Below are 26,311 nucleotides of genomic sequence, written 5' to 3'. Positions count from 1 at the left end.
AATGGGCCGGATCCGGCCCGCGGGCTGTAGTTTGCCCACGGCTGGTCTAGGCAATGTAAAATCTGCTAACAGGATTGGCATGAAGAAGCTTCAAAACTTACCTTTGGTATTTCTCTGATCTTCAGATATTCTACACATGTACCCCTCCTCCCCACCAGCCAAGGGCTTGATGTCAATGATGCTTGCCTATTACCTATTCCCAGGTGTAAAATCTCACCTGCATCTTCCAACCACTATGACATCTCACATGCTGAAACACTTCAAATTCTCTTTCTGTCTCCAGCATAAGCTTATTTCCTTATATCCCATTCTTTCAGGCTTGTTCTTCACTGGACAAGAGCTAAGCAACGTGATAAATTCACAGTAATGGCAACTAAAGAGTTAGCTGTCTCTGGAGGTCCCTGGGGCAATTTAGCAGAGTTTGCCGGCAAACTACCTTATGCTGAAAGGATAACTCACAGTTCAATTCCAGGCTCTTAGACAACCTGGCAGGGGAGAGGATTTAATCACCTCTAAGTACACTAGGTACAGGCGCCTGTCTTATCCTGTGCAACCTGCTATGGCTCTGTTCTCCTTGACCAACCGTTCCTAAAGGAAAATATTCTGAGAATGAAAGATGCCTGTGTTAGGAGGTACTTACAAGGTATCTTTCAGAGGACACGCTGACGAGGATGAGGTCATCTCCAATTCGAACTTTTTCTCCCTCGGACCTCTGTTTGGAAGCGGGATGTATGGTCCACCAACAGGCTTCTCCTACATAGAGACTCCTCGAGTTAGTCATTGCTTCATAGAAGCCACTGTCTCTAATTATATCCCTCACTGTTTTCCCTGATGAGGAAAACACACAATCTCTCTCCTCGCCCCCCCTCCAGACCTCAATTTCTATTTAACTGTAAGCATTCCAGTCAACCCCATGTCTGTGTTTGCCAAATCTATCATTCTAATTTCCTCTAGAGACAATGTTGGGAAAGAGTCTTGGAGGCCAGAAGCTACAGGATCCTGAGTATTTTAAATACGTATAGAAAAATGCTTTCTTCACAGGCACTTACAACTCTTTGCTTTAAGAATTGACTTCATTGGACGATTGATCACTTCCAGACTTTTATCTTTGCCCCATATCTCCATACATTCTACTAAAACATCAGTATTTCTACTGCGAATGATGAGAGATTTTCAAAAGGCCTAGATATACAGGAACTAAGATAGGTGTGAAGTTGGCAGCAACAAAGAGAAATTAACATTTTGATTAAAAGAAAGCAGATTGATGGTGTTTAGCCAAGAGAAAACTAAAACTCAAGTCTTTGGGGAAGAAAATGGGTGGGAAGCCAATCTTAATAAATAAGGCCATTCCTGTTGCATATTTTCCAGAAAGTCTCTAGAATTGGAGGTAACTGTTACTGTGAAGGCAACAGTAGAAAAGGGGGTTGAAAACAGGAGGACTGGCTGAAAGTTTTAAAGGAACATTTAACCCCCTGCATCATTTTTTTCTGTCCTGTACAGCCAGATAGGTAACTCTTCTTCCTCTACCCACAGAAGACTGGAAGCTCAACCCAAGGAATGACAAACCATTAGAAGTTTGGTTTGGGAAACACCAGGCTGTGAAACAAGGAAGTAAAGAATATTGAAGAGAAAGAATAACTAAAATTCCATGTCCTGATTAGTAATCCCCAGCGCCCTTCTCTTTGCCTCTGTCCCTCAACTCCAACCCTCAGCTAGTTGTGATGCTGAACACCTCCCCCACAACCCCCACAAATTTAGGATTACTCTTTAAGGAAGCCTAATCCCCAATATAAAAGATACTGCTGTCTGGGTGCCTCCAGGTATGTGTGTCAGTCCCATCTGGATTACCTGAGGTGAGGTTTAAGGGATGGCAAGTCACAGCCACACACTCTGAGCTCCCAGTCAGCTTTTACTGCCCTGATCTAAACCTGAATGGAGACAAAGGCATCTGAGGAAAGGCTGAAATGAATGACAGGAGCAAAACAAAAAGGGGGAAAGGGACTTGGAAAAAAAACAAAGATTACAGGCAGCCAAAAAACTTTTTTAAAAATCTCATAATAATAATTTCAGAGAGATAAGAAAAAGTACATTAATGAAGCAACAATGAATGTATCCATGAAGGCTCCCGTTAGAGAAAAACTTCTCTAATCCCAAAAAAGAGAGAAATAAGGGATTATAGGATCAAGTGGAACAATTCTCCCTCAAAAAAGAATGAAGAAAAACAGAAATAGGAAAGAAAATAAAATTAGAAAACCATTCTAGAGAATTTCCAGGATACAGGAAACAAGAACAGAGAAAAGGAAGGAAATTGACAAAGAAATACTGTTAAAATGTTCCCAGAGCTGAAAGAGAAGCATTTTCAGATTGGAATGGCCTTGGAAGTGCCTAGCATAGTGGAGAAGAGAGACCCACACCAGGGTCCATTCCTGTGAGACTTAGAACAGAAAGGATCCCATGTGCAGCCAGACCATTGTGGCATTTCTGACCTCAGGGCAAAAGAGAAGATCCAAATGCCCCCCCGCCCCCCAAATATAAACAGGTCACACACAAAGGATTAGAAATTAACAGCCACACCATAAACTAGGAGAAAATAGACAAAAACCTTTGGGGTGCTGAGAAAAATAAAATTTCCAATGTAAAATACTATGAATTACTTGTGAAGGTGAAATTAAGAAACTTTAGATGGCAACTGACCTCCCATGAATCTTTTCTGTAAAAGCTACTAGATAATGGGCTTCAACCAGGAGGGAGAAAAACAGGCAATCCTGTAAATATGGAATCTAGGAAAGAGGCAAAGGAAATTCTCTGGATGATGGAATGAGATGGAATCTAACCAGGGGAGAGTGTCAGTTCTATGGAATAGTTTAGATATGTATGAATGATTGGGCTACAGAAAATAAAACAAACAAATAAGATAATTATTAACTACCAGAAAACTCAAAAATAAAAAAGTGAACTGAGCATAGTATATAATGAGTTTCATTTACAAATAAAAGTCACAGTTATAGCAATATAAGTAGTTAATGTTGATGTGGTAGTTACATGTGAATAAATATATTGGGAGAGTAGGAGGAAGACAGGAAAGAGTGGAAGGTAAGAGTTGTTTTTTTATTATTCATTTGGAATCATCAATAAATAATCCCTAATCTGGAAAGAATAACTAAGTAGTATATTATGTTATTCATAATAAAAGCCTAATATGCTAAGTGTTCAGTTGTCAATTCAACCAATCAAAGTATAATATGCTAATGATATGCTAAGGTCGCTCAACCACTCACTATGACATGCACTGATCACCAGGGGACAGTCGACCAGTAAACCAGTCGCTATGACTTTCACTGACCACCAGGGGGTAGATGCTTTGACCAGTAGGATAGCTTGCTACTGGGGTCTGGCTGATCAGGACTGAGCAAGATGGGCCAGACACACCCTGGAGCCCTCCCGCGGTCCCTCCTCAGCTGGCCAATGTCCCGCATCTCTCCCCAGCCCCAATGGTGCACCAGTGGGGTCCCTCGGCCTGGCTGTGCCCTCTTGCAATCCGGGACCCGTGGGGGATTTCAAAGAGCTGGTTTTGGCCCAATCCCGCAGGCATAAAAGACTAATCTGCAAATTGACCAAACGGTGGAAGGACCAGTTGCTATGATGCGCACTGACCACCAAGGGGCAGATTCTCAATGCAGGAGCTATCTCCTGGTGGTCAGTGCACTCCCACATGGGGAGTGCCACTCAGCCAAACGCCAGACTCACAGCTGGTGAGCGCAGCGGTGGTGGCAAGAGCCTCTCCCGCCTCCAAGGCAGCACTAAGGATGTCCAACTGCTGGATTAGGCCCGCTCCTAATCCATCAGTTGGACATCCCCCGAGGGCTCCTGGACTGCGAGAGGGCACAGGCCAGGCTCAGGGACACCCCCCCCCCTCTGAGTGCACAAATTTTGTGCACCGGGCCTCTAGTGTTATTCATAAACAAATGCTAACCAATACCGGAGGAACTGAAAGTAGATGCCCCAGAAAGAGGCAGGAATCCAAAACAGGGATGGGTGGGGCAGGAGACTGATGTTTTCAATGGGCATAGGAGGACTCTTTATTTCTTTAAACTATATGTAGATAATACTTTGATTAAATTTAAAATTTCGTGACAAAAGAGGTTGACCTCTACATTTGCAGGGAAATGTGATACTTGTATCTATTCTGTAGTCTGGGCCACCAAGGGCATTTAGGATAAAGTAGGTTTTAAGTAGGCACATGGGCAAAGAGTCTACTCGTTCTCCTGCCCTCTCCTGAGAACAGCTCAATGGTCAGGGCTGTTCCCAGAATCAATAGGATATGGGCCAGGTGATGACCCTAAAATACATACAAGGAAAAGACTAAAAGTCCTGTTTTTTTTTTCATATTTATTTCCTCCTAAGTCTAATTCTACAATTATGTCTAAATGCTAAAAACAAGCAACAACAAAAACCCTCCAAAGGAGAAAAGAAAGAACTCAGTAATCAAAACCAAGGGAAAACCAAGGGAAAAATGATCACAAGTTATTTTAACTAAGTCAAATTATTTAATATCCTCCACGTAGTGAGAATTCTAGAATTGTTCAAGAAACTGCCTCCAAACTTCTCCTCACATTCTCCTAGAGATTAAACTGAACTATTGAGCATTTACTTGTTTTCAACTCAGAAGAAGTTTCTGAACCAAAGGTGCATTCAGAGAATGACCTGGCAGGAAACAGAATGGCACTCTGTTGGATTCTGAGTGAATCTCCTCCTGAAATGAGAAGTCCCTCCCCAGGCAACACAAATTTATCTGCGCTGTACACGAATTCTCCTTCTCCCTCACAAATACCAAGCTGGCCTTCTTCAAGGATGAGTTTGAAATGGATTTGGGTGAGAGAGGTAAAATAAATTATTTTAAAAGGCTCTAGGTTTTCGTGAACACCTGGTCAACTCTTTTCCACCTGTCTTCTGCCAAACTCAGCTTCTGATCAGCCAACTTGAACGTGGGTTGGCTCATGTGTTCATCTGTCGGCAGAATTCAAATCATATCTGTTTTTAGGAATTTTCAGGGTAATATCTGCTGAAACTTCCCTCTGTTTTTATTGGAGGCTCTAATATTTTAAAAAAATAGATTTCCTGAACACATGAATAGAAAGTTTTTCTCACTTTCTTCCCAACTCTGAAAAAGTCTAAAGTCATTTTATTGATGTAAATAGAGTGACCTCATAACTTTTCTGATGACGTGCTCCAAGACTGACAGCTGGCTTATATTAAAGGCCAACTTCCATTCAGAATGCGGTACTTCACTCAATTTAAAATTTTCAGAGAATGTTGACGGATACTTAGAGGAAGGTGTATTTTAAGAATAACACTTTAGCTGAAAACAAAGCAACCTTAAATCAAACTCAAAAATATCCTTATTTTAGGGGAAAAATATAATGAGCTGAGGCAGGCCCACTTTTTTGCTTTGTACAAATAGGAGGAGAGCAAGGGTTTCGCCTCAGGCATTCTTAGACACCACTGTGTCTGATACAGAAACAGCAGTTACACATGGTTTAAACTCCAGCGTTTTTGTCTACATCATTTGCAAAATCAGACAATCTCCATCATTCCCTCCTGAACTGACAGTTTTAGAACATCACATGGACTTTTGTTCTTTGGCTACCTGACAATGATCTCTTCCTCCTCCTTTGGGGAAAATGTTATGATGTTAGAGATTGCATCCAGGAAGAGTCTTTCTGCCATGGGACCGAGGCTGTTTCTCCTCCCTGGTCTCTCTTTGTTCCTGCCCCTTTTCCAAGACTGGGGCTTCAGCGTTAGGGCGGTTCTACCCAACATTTTCCCAGTAAATTCTCATTCTGCTTGAGATAGCCTGACTCAGTTTCTGCTGGTTTCAACCAAGAATCCGGATTGGGACATAGCCTAACTTCTAAACTGAGCAGAAATTTCATATGTAATGCCCTTGGCAGATGCTCAGATTGCCCATGAATGTTTCCAGCTGCAGGCAGCACACTACATGCCGAGGCCAGCTGCTCCTCCGCTGAATAATTGTAGGTATTAGAAAATGGTTTCCTTCACTGACGTGAAATATACTTCCTCTCAACTCCTATCCACTGCTCCATTGGTCTTTGGAATAACCCACAGCAAGTCAGACCTTTCTTTGATACTATAACTGTAATATAAATAAATAACTATCGTTACCTTGACTGTCAATATTGTGACTAAACTAAAAATAAGTATATGATGTATATTGCTGGTGGTAAAAAACAATTAAGCAACATTAAATCATATAGTGAGAACTTTATATTATTTTTATTACTCCTTTAAACCTTCTATTTAAAAAAGAAAAAAGTTTAAATTTGGAACTTCTATATCATGAACACGTTTCTAATATCTGACAACAATGCTTCAATTATTTAATGACATGAGCTTCTTTTCATTATATTTATTTTTTATGGCAAGCAGTTCTAAAATTGTAAGTATAAAAGTAAGTAAAAATTTAAAGAAAATATAAAGTAAATGATAATAAAGTTGATTCACTGGAATGATAAAAACCATGATGGCCATGTCACTGACTAACATTTGAGAACATTTCTGTAGAAATAGCTGGTTCACAGCAGAATAAAATGGGACTCCTCCTTTGATCTGGACCCTCTACTACATTATTGAAGCCTTATTGTGCTATCTGTGCTTTTAGCAGTTATTACCATTGGTCCTCATCAGGAATAACTTCACCATTTATTTTCACTACTTAACCCTATAAAACTGTTTTTCTTTGAGACTGACAGACAGTGCTTAAAGCATCATGTTCTCTTAGTCTTAGTTCCTATGTTTCCATCATGCATGCTTCATCATTCTCCAACATTTTATCAGACCTATTTCTTGACTCCAGTGGTTAGTTGGTTTGGAATCCCAAGTGAGTAACATATTCTGTATCCTTCCCGAGACCCCACTGAGCAGGAGATATGGGAATGTGGACTTACCTGTGGCATGTTCCCGTAGGCCTACATCAAAGGCAAGTTTATCTGTCTGGGATCTTGATGTAGTCAAACATGTTAGATACTGTGAAACAAGACAGATGCTCGTGAAGTCATACTCTTCATCAGGGCTTGGCATCTCAACGCTAGTTGGCTCCCAGTTGTCAATGTCAACATTGAGCTACTGTAAAAAGGGCTTACCTTGTTCATTATTATAATACTTTTGAAATACACTTTTACAATATATTTAAAACCTCAAAGACGTTCTTGTCTGGTGACCCTGTGACTTAGCTTATGTGACTATATGTTGTAGAGATAAGTTTGACATATTAGGTATGCTTTAGTTCAAAGACACTCTGAGAAACCTTTACACTGGAAATAATATAAATGGAACATAAATGACCAACAGTAATAGAAGGATTGATCAAATTTGGTACTTCCTTTTATGGTCTATTATGTTACCATTAACTGCTTTTATCAAGATTGTGTAACAGCATGGAACAAATACAAAATAGCATATTTGTAGGGTTAACATATATGCAAAATTGAAATGCCTAGCAACCAGGCTAAAGGAAACTGAGCAGAAGTTATCTCTGGACAGAGGCACAGACCATGATGATTCCTTCACTGCTATTTATTTCCTGTTTTTCAAATTTCCTGCAAACTTTAAAACATCTCAAATAATGTCTATATTTTTCCAATTATAAAACTACATGGGCATGCAAAACTTAACAATGATTTTTAAAATAACTTAATAAAAGGAAAAAACAAAACAAAACCCTGGCCTGTTCCCCATTTCCTCTATTGGCAGGCCCAGCGGCTGACCTTAGGATTAGCCTGGGAGGCAGACATGCACTTGGAAAGTGCTTTCTGGGTTCTACTCCTAGGTCTCTGCAGGCAGGAGATGAAGAGGCACCGCACTGTGTGGAGGCATGTTTCACAGGCTCTGTTCTCAGAGCTGCTCGTAAAGGAGCAGTGTAGCGTTTATGTTAACCGTGAGTGGGATTTTCTGGAAGGGCAGTAAATCTAATGATAAATAACATGGGCCTTCATATCTCTACTACAATGTTAGCCTGAGTTTTTAAGGCCAGGGAAAGTGTGCTGTTTGAGGTTTTGATTGTTGTATGTAGGTAGAAAAAGAGAGGTATTAAGGTTTTATTTTCCCTTATGGATAAGCACCAGGTTCTGAAAGAAAAATCATCACCTTTTAGTCCTAGAGATTGTCTGGGTACAAAGTTTCCCCACTCTCTAAATGTCCCCATCTCCTGCTTAGACAACCTTGCATTTGGTCATTTTTGTTCTCTGTCCTTTGCCACGAAGGACTACAACAGATGAACGTTCAAGCTGAAAAGGTCAACTTTTTACCAGTGCTCAGGGAAGGAAATGCTGCAATGAATGCATTATTTAAGAGGCAGCTGCTGCTCCCGCTGCCAATTTGATAGTTTAAGCTTCGAGATGAACTTTGCGGTGTGCTGCAGGTGTAAATGTGTGAAAGTGAAGTCTTGATTGAATTTAACAGCTTCCATTAGAACAGAGAAAGAAGACAAATCTTCCTTCCACGGATAGCTAGTGAGGATGCCACAGGCAGCGACTGGGAGTGAATGTGACTCGAGTTGGCACAGATTATAGTTGATTGAGATCACACTAGTCTCCTTAACTCCCTGCCAAAGATCTACAATGTCTGGCATTTACAAATTTATTTAAAACTTGGAAAAAAATTTCAAGTTACATACATTTTCACCATTCAGGATAATTTGGGGTCTAGATCCCTAATTAGCTATAGTCTGGCCAGCTTTCTTCTGCCTCTGGATTTACATAATACTTTCAAACTCTCCCAGCACTGAAGGCAGTGGATGTCAACCCATGTCCTTTAGCTAGTAAAAGAGGAAAGATTTCACAAAAATTTCATTTGGTGGATTTTCCACCTGTGCTGGTTACCCTTATATACTCCAGAAGTCAGTTACCCCATAGTTTATTTGATCAATGAAGCAAATCTTTACTGAGAATCTAGTATGTCAAAGTACTGTACTTGGTGGGATTAGGTTTAGTTAAATAAAGACATGGTCCTTTCCCTCGTGGAGTGGGGAAGAAGAGGGTCAGACAATATGCAAATGAAATATAGAATTGCAAACTGAGGTAAGCTATACGAAGGAAATGCCAAGACAACAATGTTACCTCTGCTGTTAATTTGATCTAGACACTTGCCGGTTCCCTGTGCTTTCCCCCCTCTTTATCTTTCCCCTCCTCCTGGAATGGTGAAAGCGAACACCCAGTTGTGCTTACCATTCCGCTAAAAGAGTGCCGCAGGAGAATCGCATGGCCATAGAGCAGGGTCCTGTGGCCACCTCCTTGTGCTGCCTGGTGGGGAAGGAGAGGGACAGTGTCAGCACGGGCCATTGTGGCCTCTCGCAAAGCAAAGAAGCACAAGAATCCTATAAGACAAACTACAAGGAAAAGACACATTGCAAAGCTCCCAAGAAATTCATTCTAGAAGAGAGTGGCCAGCCTACGGGCGGGGGTGGGGTGCGGGGGAGAAGACTCATGACCATGGTCGTGCAACATCCTTGGGAGAGGGTATGTCAGGCCAAACCTCTCTTCCAAAAGGGCCCCTGCTTGGCATCAGCAGAGACGCAGGGCTGTTCTACCGGAGCAGCATGGCGATGAGATAGGCACTCCTTACCTTCCTTTGAAACTTCTCAGAAGCATTCAGAGTGAGAGAGAGAAACAAATGTGATGTAACTACAGGCTAGCCATAGAAAGGCAGCTTGGGGCAGGTGGGTGGGCACATTCTGTGCCTGGTGGTCTTTTCCCTTCACGGCTCTTGTGCCTTTTGCCCACTCACTTAAACGGTCCTATTTACCCAAATCTCACCAACAAGAGATAGCTTGGACATCGAGGCTTTAAAAGGGAAAATTCTGCAGAAATAGATCCTTCAGTTGAGGGACCATCGTGGTACCTTGGCTGCCTCACCAGGTAACTTCACTTTGGCTGTTGGAGCAGGAGGCATGAGAGAAGAGGCAGCCCTCCAGAAAGCCACTGTGTCGCTTCCTACCTTTTTCCTTAGTCGGATCCACATATAACCATTTCAACTGAGTACATGATATGAGACAAAACTATCACTTCCAGATAACATCGAAAACTGAAATCTACAGAAAATTCTAGAATATTTTGGCATCAACATTTTCAATCTTTTACCCAAATCTTTCTGTCATGTTAACCTACCTCAGATATGATCCAATTATTTTGATGACATACCCCTTTTAGGAAAAAATATTTGCAACCCCCCCCCATCCCCAAATATACACACACACAAAGAGAATCCAAAGCTTACGATTAAAATTAATCATATAGAGAAATTATAACATTTTCAAGGGCATCTTTTATGCACCACATTTTATTCGGAGCTACAGATTCACAGCCCAGGGACCTGGTCTGAGATTCTGTACTTCTCCTGCATCTACCCTCTATCAGAGCCACAAGCAACGGGGGAAAGCCGGGGGCATGGAGAGAAGGCAGAGGTTGGGTAATAAAGCCTGGAGTGATTTTAATTCAACTCAACTTGGATGAACAGAATCACTCCATCAAAGAGATGATTTTTCATGTCATACAATAAGCCTAAAGAAAAGAAAAAAACATAAACGTAGTATCTTGTTTTTAAAAAGTGGATAACTATATGTAACTCTCTCTCTCTCTCTCTCTCTCTCTCTCTCTCTCTATATATATATATATATATATATATATATATATATTACTGTGGAGGAATTAAATGTTCTTCTTCACAATATTTCCAAATTGCTTGAAATCATCTGAAATAACCTTAGCTGCTGTTTTTACAAATGTATTAACAGCTTCTGTTAAAATTAGTCATATTAAATTTTTACATCTTGTCAGTCCAACCAATATTTTCACTGTACATTTGTATTATCACAAGTTAACTGAGAGGTCATGATGGCTTATGTTGTAGGTGTATGCTCCCAAAGGAGTCTCATGTCTCAAATTGAACTACAGACTAAATCACATTTCCTAGTGTTGACCATGGGTCACACCTCCTTCCAGTCCATCTTTCATTTCTACCAAGTCTGTGCGCAATCATAAGTAAAGAGCCAAACACTGCTGACCCCAAAAAGTGGCACTGAAGAGCCTATGCTCCTCCCTTCTCTGGCCCTCATGTCCTTTATCACGGTGACAAGAGAAAAGACACTGAGAGACGTCACTCCCCCACTGGGATTGAAGGGAACATTACAGTCCTGGAGCGTTCTCCCAGCCCAGCTCCTCCCTCTCTTAGGGCCACATTCTCAGCCACAGGTGCACATCACCGCTTAAAGCAGAGGCTGCTGACTCCATTCCACAGCATTTGTTCCATCAGGCCTGGGGTGGGGCCTGAGAACCTGCATTTCTAACCCATTGCAGGGGACAGGACACTGATGCTTCCCACACTGAGAACTGCTGCTTTAAGGAAAGACCAAGCTTCATGCTAGAAGCGGAGGGGTTTCCTCTGTAGGAGCTTTGACCTTCCTCCTCCTCCTCCTCCTCCTCCTCCTCCTCCTCCTCCTCCTCCTCCTCCTCCTCCTCCTCCTCCTCTGAGAGCTACTGTTGGGCACACACTATGCCTCAGGTTCCTTATGTACCATCACAGCTCATTCTTATAATCCTCCCAGTTAGAAATGGTTTCCCACTTCACGTGTGAGGAATCTGAACCTCAAAGAGGGCATCTTGGCGCATGTCATACAGATGGGCATGGTGGGAACTGCACTCAAAGTTAACTCCAGAACTTGAGCTCATTTCTCCCGGCTTTTCGTAACATATTCATTAGCCTACTGTGTACAAAATGGGTGTACAAAGCACCTGGAAAATAGGATGCAAAATACTTCCTCAGCTCCACAATGAAGGGGAATTCGCATCATTGCTGGAATTAAATGAGCCCTAATTATACAGCAGGCACAGAATTACACCAAATGTTGTACATGAATCAACTCATTTTATCTTCTTAATTAGTGCTGTGAAGTAACTATGGTAATTATCTCCATTTTACAGCAACACAAACTGAGGCTGAAAGAGATGAAGTAATTTACTTAAAGTTGTACAGGTTCCAAGCGCAGGACTAGGATTTAACAAAGACCAGGAACTTAGCCATATGTTCCATTGTCTCCTTCTGTATAGTCTGGTAGGGGAGATAAGACTGTGCATAAAAAAAATTGTTATGAATAGAAACAACATGTCTGTTAAAAGAGTTAAAGACACAGAGCATTGGGACAGACCAGGAGGATAAAGAGTGTGGTAAGGAATAGCTTTATGGAAAAGGTAAACCATAACATCCTGATAGGACTGTTGACATGTAACGATGGTAAGAAAGAGGAACCCACATGGGTGAAGATCTGGAGGTGGGAAGTATGAAGTGCACATGGGGACAAGCAGACACTTGTTTCACTGATCAGTGTTGAGGTCAATGGAAGAAAACAGCTGGAAATGAGTCAGGACACAGATGCTGGGTGGGCTATGATGACTGTTCAATAGCCAAGGGGACACTGGTCAGTGTCACCATCAAAACTATACCTCAGGGAGATAACCCTGACTGCAAAATGGTGGGAAACTGGGGCGTTAAACCGTAGGGGCAGAAAAGATCATTCACTCATGCAGTTTCCATGAGAGCATAAGGAGAGAATGGAGATAAAAAAATCTTGGAGTCATCCTTTACTCCTCTCTTGCTCGCATCATACTCCATAGTCATTCCAAAGCCCCTGTGGTGCCACCTTCAAAAGATATTTTGTATCCAACTACTCGGTACCCCACTGCTTCCAGTCTAGTCCAGTGCTGCCTCTCTCACCTAGACTATCATCACAGCTCCTAACGCTGCTTCCTGCTGTAATCTCCCTTTTCTATTCTGTGTTAATATGGCAGGCAGTCAGAGAGTCCTTTAAAGACCATTGATCACATTATGTTACTTTCTTGCTCAACCCCCCACCTCCGACTTCCTTTCACCATAGCCTCCAGGGCATTGGATCAGGAGTTGGCAAATATTCATGTAAAAGACCAGATAGTATCAGGTCTATGATCTATTTTGAGTTAATTTTCTGTACATGGGGACAAAAATTAGAAACAGCAGTCTAGTTTCATTCTTTTGCATGTGGCTTTCTAATTTTCCCAGCACCATTTATTGAAGAGGCTTTCTTTTCTCCATTGTATGTTTTTGGCTCCCAAGAAGATATACAAATGGCCAACAGATACGTGAAAAGATGCACAACCTCACTAGCTACTAGGGAAATGTAAATCAAAACTAGAATAAGATACCACCCCACACCTGTTAGAATGGCTATTATCAACAAGACAAGTATTAACAGGTGTTGCAGATGTTGTGAAGAAAAAGGCGGGAACATAACTGGTACAGCCACTATGGTAAAGACTATGGAGATTCCTCAAAAATTAAGAATAGAGTTACAATGTGATGGAGCAATCCCTCTTCTGGGTATCTACCTGAAAATTTTGAAAAATTTCTTTGCAAAAGATACATGTACCCCATGTTCACTGCAGCATTGTTCATGGTGGTCAAGATAGGGAAACAACCAGTGTCCTGTGATAGAGGATTGTATAAAGATGTGGTACATATACAAATGGAATACTACTCAGCCCTTAGAAAAGATGAAATAATGCCATTTGTGACAGCATGAATGGATCTTGAGAATATCATGCTGATTCAGACAAAGTTAAGAACCACATGATTTCACTCATATGTGGGATATAAAAGTAAAAGCAACAAATGAACAAACAAGAAAAACAAAAACTCATAGACACAGACAACAGTATGGTGGTTAGCAGAGAGAGAGAGAGAGGACATGTGTGTGAGAGACTAGTAAAGGGTAAAGGGAGTTAAATATATGGTGATGGAAGATGATTTGAGTTTGGGTGGTGAACACACAATGCAATGTACAGATAATGTGTCATATAATTGTACACTTTAAACCCATACAATCTTATTAACCAATGTCACCCCAATACATTTAATTAAAATACCTACAATAGAATATTAAAAAAGAAAAAAAAGAGAAGAAACCAGATAGTAAATATTTTAGGCTTAGCAGAATACATATGGTTTCTCTTATAGTCTTCTTTATTTTAAACAATTTATTCAAATGTAAAAGCCACCTTTACCTAGAGGTTCTATACATCAACAGACCATAGGCTGGGTCTGGCCTCCGGGCTGTCCCTGCAACCTATTGGATCTGGTTCCCTCCACATCTCTGACTTCCTCACTTACCAGGCACACGCCACGGCAGGCCCTGCACATGGGTTCCCCGTGGCCTGGAAGGCTCTTCCTCAATATTCTCATGGCTCATTCCCAGCCTTCTTTCAGTCCTGTGCTCAGATATCTCATTAGAGAAGTCTTCTCTCATCACTCCTTCTCATGGCATTTATTATTAGCCGATATGAATTCATATGTTATTTTGGATGTGTATCTACCCTCCCTACATGAACCACATCAACATCACTTTTATCAGTGCCTGGCTACAGGAGGCACTCTTTTTCACATTTCATATTCATTTTTCCTAAAGGAGTAAATAATAATTGGTCTTTTTGTATCCCTTTTACAAATGGGAAAAGAGAAACTTTCCCATGGTCATCTTGTGAGCTTGGATTTGAATTTGGGTCTAAGTACAAATTGTACTCTTTTCACCATTTAATGCTAATTTCTGGAATAAGATTCTAGGAACAAAGACTGCATGGATCTATTCACAAGGAGGATCCAGACTCAAGACCAGGAGACTTTATTGGGATGGCCGTCCTGTCTCTGCCAGCAGCAACCTTGGCTGCAGCCACTGGCAGGAGGAGAACATGTAGTAGTACCACCTCACAGGACAGGGGTGGGGCAGGGCAAAGCTGGTGACGTGCCTTGATGCCATGTCCAGAGGAAAAACGTTCCACTAGATCATTAATTCAATCATCTCACCAGTAATTTCAAAATTAATTCCATCACTGACATTTCTTTTGGTGATTCCCGGAGGACACTGCCTCCTGGTAAGATGAACCTATTATAGCAACAAAGAGGAGGGAGAACTTCGCTTCTCTCCAGGCATACACTCATGCATGTTTCAAGACTGTTAGATCTCGAAACTGCCTTCTTTTGTAGTCGGAAACCCCAAATCCCACTTTGGAGGCCCCAGTTTCTAGAAGGCCCCTTGCTGAATGTGTCATAACCTAGGAAGGCTGCCAGGGCCACCCTCTCAGGGGGTTGGGGGGCATGACATCATTTTCTGGATGTGCACACGCGCTTGCATTTTCCTTTCCTTCCTGACCCCACTTCAGTTCCACTCTGTAGGTTATCAAGGATAGAAAGAAGCCTTTCTGGAAAGTCACAGAATAACATTCCCTACCCATGCTAGAGGCCCTTTATATTTGCCCAGGAGGTTTACTTTGACACAAGTGACAAGTAAATGAGAATTATGCCATTTAAGTAAAAAAATAAACAACACAACAACAATAACAACAAAAAAACAAAACCCAAACAAACAAACAAAAAACCCCAGCCAAATAACATTGAATAGGAGGGGGAAAAAGCAAGTAACCCAGTATTTTCAGTTAGAAAACATAATGAAAGATTCCATTCATGATTGCTACAAGATATTACTCTTTTTTTTAGGAATTTACTTAGATGATGAGCTAGACCTTTAAAGTGAACCCGAGCTAACTCTTTAAAACTACAAACCTTTATGCTATAAAATGAAGTTAGATTTGGTGACATTCTCACTGTTACAGAATGAGAATACTAGTAATGTTTGTAAATGCTTGTTCTCCTAAATTTAACTTATAGATTTAATGTGGTTTTAATAAAAATTCCAAGAGGGTATTTTGGAAACAACCTGCTATAAAATTAACTGGAAATATAAATAGTAAAACTAATTAGCAAAACTAATTCATTTTGGTAATGGTTCAAAAAGAAGAACGTAGCACAGTATAGGCAGTTCATAAACCAACCTAAGATGTAGCATACAATAAAGCAGATTTTTAGTATAACGGGGAGAATGGCAAGGTTATTAAGCACAGATATGTGGATAGAAAATCAGAAAAGCATTCAGTTAGATCCACAAGAAATATGAAAGATAGATTCTGGATAGATAATAGAGTTAAATACTTCATTTAAAAATTAAATTCTAAAGCAACTAGCATGTAATCAATAGTCCACATCCCTTTACAGACCTAATACTTATCCATGCTTGGAAATACAGAGGAACTGGAAGGAAACAAAAGACGGATAATGCCAAGATGACAAGACTTCAAAACAATGGAAACATCAACATTTAATAGACTACAGACATTCTTTGTATCATTTTGACAAAAGAGGTAACATCTCATTGAAATGTAGAAGAAAAACAAGCATCATAAAGAAATAGAAAAAGGATAGGAGGAAGCAATTCATATCAGGAATAAAATTAAAACATATGGAAGAGATTTTATTACCTCCAAGAAGATAAAATGAAAGGAACGACAATTCAAGCAATTTTGGTATATCATTTTACATCATCTGAATTTGAAAAAATGGGGGAAAACCCTAATACTGTGAGAGTTGCAACCTAGCCAGTGTGATCCAATATAAGTTGGCACTGAGCAAAACCCTTTTGCAAAGCAACATCAGGATGCATGAAAGAGCCATGTGAAGACCATAATCTTTGCTGTGATAATTCTATTTATAAAAATAATTCAAGAGAAGCAAAACAATAAAAGTGTACATACAGTTGTGGTAAGAGCATTATAATAGGGATAAAAAGAAACTTGGAAAGAACCTAAATATCTGAAAGAAAAAATATTACCTAGTAAATCACAGACTTCTTCAGGATGTCCTATCCTGTGACCATTAACGACCATTAAAGAGCGAATGGAAACACAGACAGTGTTTACCATAAACCACTGGGAAAAAGGCAGAATGCAAAATGCCTTTAACAATTTTATTTATCCAGCAATGGCCAGAAAACTTATGAAAATGAATATAGCCATTTGGTTTGTTGCAGAACCACTGGACTTTTGTTTTTCTGAATTTTTGTTTTAACACTATTGCCATATTATCATTTTAACAAAAAGTATGTGTGTATGGAGGGCAGCAACAAGCTGCATGTATTTAAAGAAATGGAGTTCTATAAAAGTGTTTTGTCTATTGGTTACAACTTTAGTTGCTCAAGATGTGATTCATTTGCTAGAATCCTTAATAAATGACTTTCCCTACTTGATAGATGGGCCGATGCATAGCAAGCCTGCCTGCTTTCAGGCACTGACTACAGAGTGTTTAACAGAAACCCCACAAAGGCAGCTTTTATCAAAGATACCTGTGACGCTCTCCTAGTTCCCTCAGGCCCAGTTTCAGACTCCATGGGAAAAAAATCGCTTGTCACAGGGAATCACTCCTGCTTGTATCCCAAATGTCCTGGCTCTTCTGACCACCCTTGGTGGACCTTCACCGGGATCCCATCCTTGTTCCTGGAGACTTGGTTTTTACACTGTTCCATGCTTCCCAAGGCTGCCTTCCCAGCCACCAGATTGCACTTCTCCCTGCTACTACAGGCCATCAACCAGAGACTGATTAGGAAAGCATAACGTCTGGGTCATAAGCCTCATCTTCAGAAAGAATCTGCACAGCGATGAGGAATTCCCTCCCAGGAAAATCTCTTTCACACAGGTTGGCCCAGGGGGTAAGTAAAATCTGGGATGTTCAGATGAATTCGGGATAGTAGAGGTGCTTCTGAGTTCATCGTTTCCTGTGAGCCCTTAAAGCCATGAGAAGTAAGAGGCCCTGGAGGGTGCAGACTTAACCCCTGAATGCATGACTGAGGATCACTGAGCAATCCTCTGCCTTTCTAGTCTTTAAAAATAAGAGTTTCTGTTCTATGAAAAGGACAGATATGTGCAACCATTTTCCTTCTCCTCTCTCCCAATCCATGATGTTTAGGAAATGAGTTAAACAAGATTCCCATTAGGGCTGGGATTTTACAAACACTGATTCTGAAACAGGTGGGTAAATAATCTCCATTGAGGGAACAGAGGTGGCTGCTGGGATGCCTCCAGATTGAACAGGGGGTCACTGTGTTTTTCTGTGCTTTTCTTTGAAAATAGATGCCACTGGGAAACCACCCAGCCAGCTCCGACGTTTCTTATTATGGTCCCTTTGAAAAGAGCAAATTGGCAGGAGGTATTTGTCAGGGCATTAATGACATTTATCTTGATGACAAGTATACTTTGGAAAGAGGTGAAGCAATTATTTTCTTATCTCCCTACACCCCCCTTATCCCAGATTTCTAAGAAATTGACATTGTCAAGTTCAGTCTTTACATAAAAGGACCCAGTCAGCCAGACTTGTTTTCGAGTCACTGCTCTAGTTTCTATTTGAACCACCCATACTAAGCAGACCTCTGACGAAATAGCGGAGCAGCAGCCACAAGGAGTGGAACAGCAGCCACAAGGGGTGGAGACCAAGAACTTTGTCCAATCATTTCCTTCTACCCAAGGTAAAAATATAATGAATATTTCCTGCAATGTGTTTAACATCTGAAAGTTCAGAGTAGCTTGACCTGAAAATTCAGACAAGGTCTCTATTATTTCTAGGGGAAAAAATCACTTTCACTGTTCATTCTGGAGATAATAGGAGTTTTTTTTTTTTTTTTTTTAATCATAAAATTGCTGTTGAGCCGTATTGTGTACAAACAAATCTACCCATGTGGGCTATAAGGAAGAAGATGAACTCGATTATATTTTTTGTTTGACCCTCCCCCCTCTCTCCTGCACTCCTTAGTCTATTTTTCCCCTCTCCTGATTTCAAGCTACAGTAGGTCCTTGGGTTACGTCGGAGATCTGTTCCTATGGCACAACGTAACCCAATTTTCGCCATAAGTCAAAACCCACCTACATAAGCACCTATGTCATTCACATGGAGCACATACACAGGAGTAATGAAGTGGAACAGTAAAAAAAATTTAAAGGATAACAATTCCTGACCTTTAGTTGTGGTAAAAAAATAATAAAAAACATAAAGCACATATGTACACATGTAGAAATGACAGAACTTTTTTTTTTTTTTATAAATAAATGGGAGATGGCGAGGTAACCATGAAACGACATACATTGAGTCTGACGTAAACTGAGGACTTCCTATATATTATAAAGCTATAGTAATCAAAACAGTATGATATTGGCATAAAAACAGACATATAGATCAATGGAAGAGAATTGAGAGTCCAGGAATAAACCCCTACATATACAGTCAACTAATATTTGACAAGAGAGCCAAGAATACCCAATGGAGAAAAGACAGTCTCTTCAATAAACGGTGCTGGGAAAATAGTCACATGTAAAAGACTGAAACTAGAGCTTTACCACTCACAAAAATTAACTCAAATTGAATTAAAGACTTGAATGTAAGACCTGACTGAAGTCATAAAACTCTTAAAAGGAAACATAGGGAAAAGGCTCCTTTTCATATGGGTTTTGGCAATAATTTTTTGGCTATGACACCTAAAGCAAAAGCAACCAAATAAATAAGTGGGACAACATCCAATATAAAAGCTTCTGCACAGCAAAAAGAAACAATCAATAAAATTAAAAGGCAACCTGCAGAATGGGAAAAATATTTGGAAATCATATATATGATAAGGGGTTAAATATACAAACTATATATAAAAAACTCATATAACTCAGTAGCAAAAGAACCCCAAGTAATAATTAAAAAAATGAGCAAAGGACCTGAATAAAGATGTTTTCCAAAGAAGACAAACAAATGGCCAAGAAGTACATAAAAAGATGCTCTACATCAGTAATCATTTGGGAAATACAAATCAAGACCACAATGAGATATCATCTCAGGCCTGTTAGAATGGCTGCTAAAACAAAGATAAGATATAACAAATACCGGTGAGGATGTGGAGAAAAAGTAACCCTTGTGGACTGTTGATGGGAATGTAAATTGGAGAGCCACCATGAAAAATGATATGGAGACTCCTCAAAAAATTAAAAATAGAACCAGCATATGAGCCAACAATTCTACTTCTGGGTATTAATCCAAAGGAAATGAAAACATTACGTCGAAGAGATATCTTCACCCCCATGTTCATTTATAATAAATAGTCAAGACATGGAAACAGTTTTCTGTCAACAGATGAGCAGATAAACAAACAGTGGTTTATCTTTACAATGGGAAACTCTCCAGCCATGAAAAAGAAGGAAATCCTGCCATTTGCAAGAAGACTAATGAGCCTTGAGGGCATTACGCTAAATGAAATCAGTTGGACAAAGACAAAGACGATGTGATACCACTTTCATGTGGAGTACAAATGAAGGGAAGGGTAGGGAGTGGGGGTATTGTGTGAAGGTTGTTAAAAGGTACAGGCTTCCAGTTATAAGATAAATAAGTATAGGGATGTAATGTACAACATGAGGACTATTGAGTGCTTTTTAAATAAAGGACAGCCCAGTACAATATAGCTGTTGACCAAGGGAAATCGGTTACCTTAAAGCAATGGTTCTCAACCTTCCTAATGCCGCGAGCCTTTAATACAGTTCCTCATGTTGTGGTGACCCCCAACCATAAAATTATTTTCGTTGCTACTTCATAACTGTAATGTTGCTACTGTTATGAATCATAATGTAAATATCTGATATGCAGGATGTATTTAGGCGACCCCTGTGAAAGGGTCGTTCGACCCCCAAAGGGGTCATGACCCACAGGTTGAGAACCACTGCAGGGGACAGATTCCTTTTATATAGGGTGATACATTTGGAAAGACAGGTGTAAATCTGGGGAAATGTTGAGTGATATTGGTTATTCACAAGAAAGAAAAGTGCCAAGGTTTATTAATGAGATGATAATGAAGTTAATGTATTTTTTTAAATGCACAGCCAATGAGTCCTTATGAACAGATGGGGGAAGGGATGGCAGAGCGGAGGAGCATTTTGCATTCCTGCCAGCGCAGAAAAGTCAGGTGACACAAAAAATCAGTTGGAAGTGGACCTATTAGCACCAGGAATCAGCACCTTAACCTATTACTTCTGGTTGCCTTGGGAAACAGCTCAATCTAATAAAATCTAATCCGAGATTGCAAATGAAGTAAACCGTGTCAGAGGTGAAGCAATCATGGTCTGTCTAGGTAGCTCATCTAGGGGACACGCAGTAAAAAGCTTAAAAGGGACCTGTGCCATAGGAAAAGGCAGGTAATGAGGTAAGAAACTGGAATTCCATATACACAGGGTAATGAGACTGCATTCTTGAGAGAGCCCAGGAATTCTGTAGTCCTATTGCTCACCCACTGGCTTTGACTGAAATCAGTGTTGCTAATAATTCATGGATATATATAAGCCTGTTGCCCTGCATGTCCAAGTGGTGGCCCTGAAGGAACAATGAACTTGGAAATAGCAGTTACTCATCCTCCTGGTGACCCGGGTCAATAGTCTGAGTCCACAGGGGAGGCCCACCTGGGTAGGCTTCTGGGATAGAACAAGGAGTCAATACCCCCATAGAATTGACAACCCTGACAGAGAAGAGGTTCTGAAATTCTAGAATTTTCTTTAATATTCACCCTCCTTTTCCTCCACTATTGGAATCTCTAGATTAAACAGGTAGAGAAACATGTTTTGAACCCATTTATAGGCTGAAAGAAAGAATATGAATTTGAGATATTATTTTACATCAGGTTATTATTCCCAAAATTTGTGTAAACCCTAAAATTGGATCAGAGTTTGCAAACAGTTCTTTACCACGCTGGCATGAGAAAACCCCGCTGAGGGCAGGACACAGGGCACAGCTGCCAGTGTTGAACCAGGGGGGACAGTTCTACAGACTTTGGGGCAAAGTAGCCGGGTCTCTCTCCTCGTCTCTGTGCCCCCAACGACAAGTGCAAAGTGCTGCATTAAGTTAGAGAATCAGCCCAGAGCTCTCTCCGTCCGCGTGACCGACTGAAGCTGCCTCAGTACTTAGGACTCAGTTACCTGTAGGACTGATAAGATAACCTCTGGAGATTTCTGAACCCCAGTAGCAATCCTGATAATGTTGGATACCGAGTCATAAACAATTATTTAAAAAGTAATGCATTCAACTTACCTTTGTAATATCTTGCCAAAGACATGAAAATGGGTATTTTCCGGAGTGGCTATGCCATGAGTTCTCCTCATTATCCCTACCCTCTCCGTGCTCAGGGAGTCAGGAGAGAAAGCACTTTCTCAAGCAAATTCCTAAAGACTGCTCTTCAGCAGAAACCTGCGCGGCATGGGCTGCACTGACTTTGTAACAGCTCGACCCCTTTAGAACAACATCCCTGCTCTCCTGCCCAGAGCCCTCCGCCACCACAAAAGCAGCAGAGGAATGGGGGCGGGGAACCCAGCTGCACATCATTTGTGAGATGGCAGCAGGCGATTCTTATTGACGCGCTGCTTCCACTCTTCTCCCCATAACAAAAACAGGAGGCACAATGGGTGCCTATCATCTCGGAGCACCTCTCCCTTCCATCACCTACGAAGATGTGAATAACTACAGCTAGGGCACCAACTAGTTTTAAAAATATTTTGTAAAGCGACAGCTTTTAAGCCATAGGAAAAGGCAGGTAATGAGATAAGGTAGTGTTTGGGTAAAGAACTAAGAACTTGTTACTCACTGGAACAAGTCCAAGAACCTGTGTAATTTCAACAACAGGAGCAAAACTGATCGTCACCATAGGTGCCAGAAAAGGCATTAAAAGAAAGAAAGAAGGCTGTTACCCGAACCATCACTGTCATTTCCCCAAACCCCCACAAACCCCACTTTATGACCATTATACTACTAAAAAGTTGCACACCACTTATAAAGTTGGCTAAATGAAACAACTCCTACATCGTCTTCATTGTCCTCATTTTCGCTGCTGACTTTTGAATCCTTCCTCAAGGGCAGACACCAGGACAGTGGCCAAAGCTGTTGAGGAGCTTCCAATGTAGCCCCGAGCCCACATTTTGCAGGTGGACAGACCAGGCCCAGAGAGCGGCAGTGCCCAGGCCAGAAGGCCCAGCTCCCACCAGGCCAGCAATGTCCTCCCTCCACAAGGGCAACATCTCAGGACTGGGAAACAGGGCTCAGCCCCCGCCCCTCTCCCACCTCAGGACCAGCCTCAGAGTCAGAGGGGGCACTAAGCTTATTGGGGGGGGGGTGTCATCTTATAAGTTATATAAAGGTCTAACCACTAAGCTGTGCACTTGAAACTAATATACAGCAGCGGTTTTCAATTGGTATGCTTGCAAGAATATTTAAAGCAGGGGTCCTCAACCTATGGCCTGCGGGCCACATGCAAATACAAATATTGTATTTGTTCCCGTTTTGTTTTTTTACTTCAAAATAAGATATGTGCAGTGTGCATAGGAATTTGTTCATAGGTTTTTTTTTAAACTATAGTCCTGCCCTCCAATGGTCTGAGGGACAGTGAACTGGCCCCCTGTTTAAAAAGTTTGAGGACCCCTGATTTAAAGCATGCAATAGCTGACTATTTACTCAGGGCATTAACCTGTTTTCCCTTAGATCAGTGGTTCTCAACCTTGGCTGCACATTAGAATCACCTGGGAATCTTTTTAAAATCCTGATTTCTGGCCCTCATCCTCCGGAAATTCTGTTTCTTTGTTATGGGGTGGGGCACAACATTAGTAACAAAGAAACAGAATTTCCAGAGGATGAGGCCCAGAAATCAGGATTTTAAAAAGATTCCCAGGTGGTTCTAATGTGCAACCAAGGTTGAGAACCACTGCCTTAGACTGTCAAAAAAAAAAAAAAAGATAGCAGCCAACACAACAGCAGTCATCCAGTGTGAATCAATCAAAATTATACCCTTTTTTTTTGTCAAATTGGCAAAAAATATGATATATTTTTTGGTGTGTCACAGAATTTTAGTAATTAGTTCATGTGTGCCCTGAGATGAAAAAGGTTGAAAATCGCTGTTATATGGAATGTCAAACGTAATTGAAATCAGCCTCAGGAGACGCCAGGTGAAAACAGAGCATTCTGCCTTCAGCTTCCTTCTCCTCCTCTCAGGTGGCGCCCCAGCCCTCGGTGGATGGGAGGCCTTTCCTCCCCTGCCCCCCCTCCCCCCACATATTCTTGTTCATATTCTCACTCTCTTTCCATTGATGCCACCTGGTCATTTCATGCTCTTCCACTCTAAAACCAGACAGTTTACTCCAGGGCTGGGGTGCTGGCCACGGGGTTTCTACTCCAGTGAGGATTAAACTGCCAGTTGAGATCAGGGTTTCTTTGGCACCAACTTAATTTTTCTTTACCACAATACCTACAGAAGTGCTTTCTTAAGCAATCATGAGATGGAAAGCAGTTGGAGTTTTTTCTAATTCATACAATGTTCCCTACAAATATGTACTTTAAACGCTGGTAGCTATGAAAAGTAAATCACACAATCAAAGGAAAAGTATAATAAATAAACTGAAAGGTTTCTATGCTCCCAGAATTTCTAGAATTCCAGGTGGGCTTTATTTGTAAAAGATAAGCAGGTCTCTTAAAACAAAATATTTTCCTCAAATTCAAATATTTTATAATTTAGAATTAAAACACATTCCTAACAATGCAGCTGAGGACATTTTTACAAACCATCACTGCCCCTCCCCTTCAATAAGATTATTTTTCTTAAAACTTTCAGCACAATCTCTCATCAAAACTTTCCTCCCCCAAGAATAGAACTATTTACTACTTGGTATATGCTAGAGGAAGCTTAGACACCCCAACTCCTTCTCACTACTCTGAGAAATTTTAATAAAAACCGTTATGTCCAACCTGCGTGGCTCAGGTCAACCTAGGAACCAGGGAGTCAGGGTTTGATTTCTGGTCAGGACACATGCCAGGGTTTCCGGCTCAGTCCCCAGTGGAAGGAGTGCAGGAAGCAGCCAATCAATGATTCTCTCTCATCACTGATGTTTCTCTCTCTCTTTCACTCTCTCTATCTCTCTCTCCCTCCCTTCCTCTCTGAAATAAATAAAAAAATATAAAAAAATCTTTACTTTTTTTGCAATTAAAATGTAAAACACAACACACATACACACAAAACAAAAACAAGAAACCACCTTTAGTCCAGCGATGGGAAGAAGCTCAAGCTATCTAAGTTGACTACAGTCATCACGACGTGACTACACTAACAGAGCATTCAAAAGCCCACAGCACGAATGGCAAGAACTCCAGGGCTGGGGAACATTAGCAAAGCTCTATGCTATCACATCTGCCAAACAACACCAGGGTCACACAGGCATATTGATTTTGAATATGAAGCACTGACTTCAGAATGAAAAAAAATTGCACCAATGAGAAGGCAATTCCTTCTAAAGCTGAAGCACTATATTCAGAAAGGGGAAGGGGTTATTTGATAGTGTCTGGAGCTTTAAAAATTAATTCTGTGGGTTCTTTCACTTGCAAATGCTTCTCCTCAGGATATGAAGAAATGTAAAAAGCTAGTTAAACTTAATGGTTATTCTCAACTGTTGGAATTAACATTTAATTCTTTTGCTGGCTCACTTTGGGGATGTCATGTGAGAAAGGGAGAATATGGAACTAGCTTTTTCCATTTTTATTATGAATTCCAGTCTCACGGAGGAGCAGAGCTGGAGTTGCATAATAGCCCTGGGAAAGGTCTGAAGCACCAAGCAGCTTGGATTAAGGCAAGGCTGCACACTTATCTTCCCAAGTCCAAACCTATGGCCCTGGGCCATCTAGACCATATTCAGAGGGAAAAAAAGAGAGACTTAAAACAATTTTCAGTGTCTTGAAGGAAAAGAATCATAAACCCACAGGCAAGCCTTTCTCCTAATTACAGAGTAGCAGTTTAGCATGAGCTTCTTGGCAACAGATTTCTAAGTGTGCAGCCACCTCTAATTCCACAAGATCAAAGTGTGTGGTGCTTTCTTGTATGGCAGTGGCACAAAGAATGGAAATTGCCCTGAACACTTACAAGTGATAGGCCCAGCTCATTACAAATACAGCTGAAGCCAGTTGTCCATGCAAAATACATGTATATTAAAGGAGTGAATAACATACCCATTCGGAGAGGTCACTGAGCTAGCAAATCAAAAACAAAACAGTCAATGGATACGTTAGTGGGTGCAGGTCTTGCGGAAAGCTTTTAAGTAATTTGAGGAATCTACTGATACTACATAGAAAAAAACCAATGAGAATAAAGAGGGTGGATTTCCTACCTGGTGAGGATTTTATTTTAGCTAGAAGCTAGCAGTAGCATTAGAGGCAAAAGTCTGTCTTTACTTCCTTTTCCCAGTTCAGTGCTGATGTCATCAAGAAACTAGCAAGCAAGCAATATGCTGTAGTCTAAATTTGTCTGTAGCACTTTTTCATAATTACATTTATGCAAGAAAATCCA

General features: G+C 40.8%; 1 protein-coding gene across 1 annotated transcript in view; it reads right to left on the bottom strand.

Annotated features, from left to right (window-relative positions):
• RYR3 (ryanodine receptor 3) overlaps positions 1-26,311 on the bottom strand; it is a 546,057-nt gene that overhangs the window by 307,635 nt on the left and 212,111 nt on the right. Inside the window, 3 exon segments of the mRNA XM_059705681.1 lie at positions 641-753; positions 6,966-7,044; positions 9,243-9,317. Coding sequence (XP_059561664.1) covers positions 641-753; positions 6,966-7,044; positions 9,243-9,317 — 267 coding nt within the window.

Source organism: Myotis daubentonii, chromosome 1 (genome assembly GCF_963259705.1).
Source record: "Myotis daubentonii chromosome 1, mMyoDau2.1, whole genome shotgun sequence".
In the NCBI taxonomy this organism is placed as follows: domain Eukaryota; kingdom Metazoa; phylum Chordata; class Mammalia; order Chiroptera; family Vespertilionidae; genus Myotis; species Myotis daubentonii.
The sequence above is the reverse complement of the archived record's forward strand: the minus strand, read 5'-3'. Positions and strand labels throughout refer to the sequence as shown.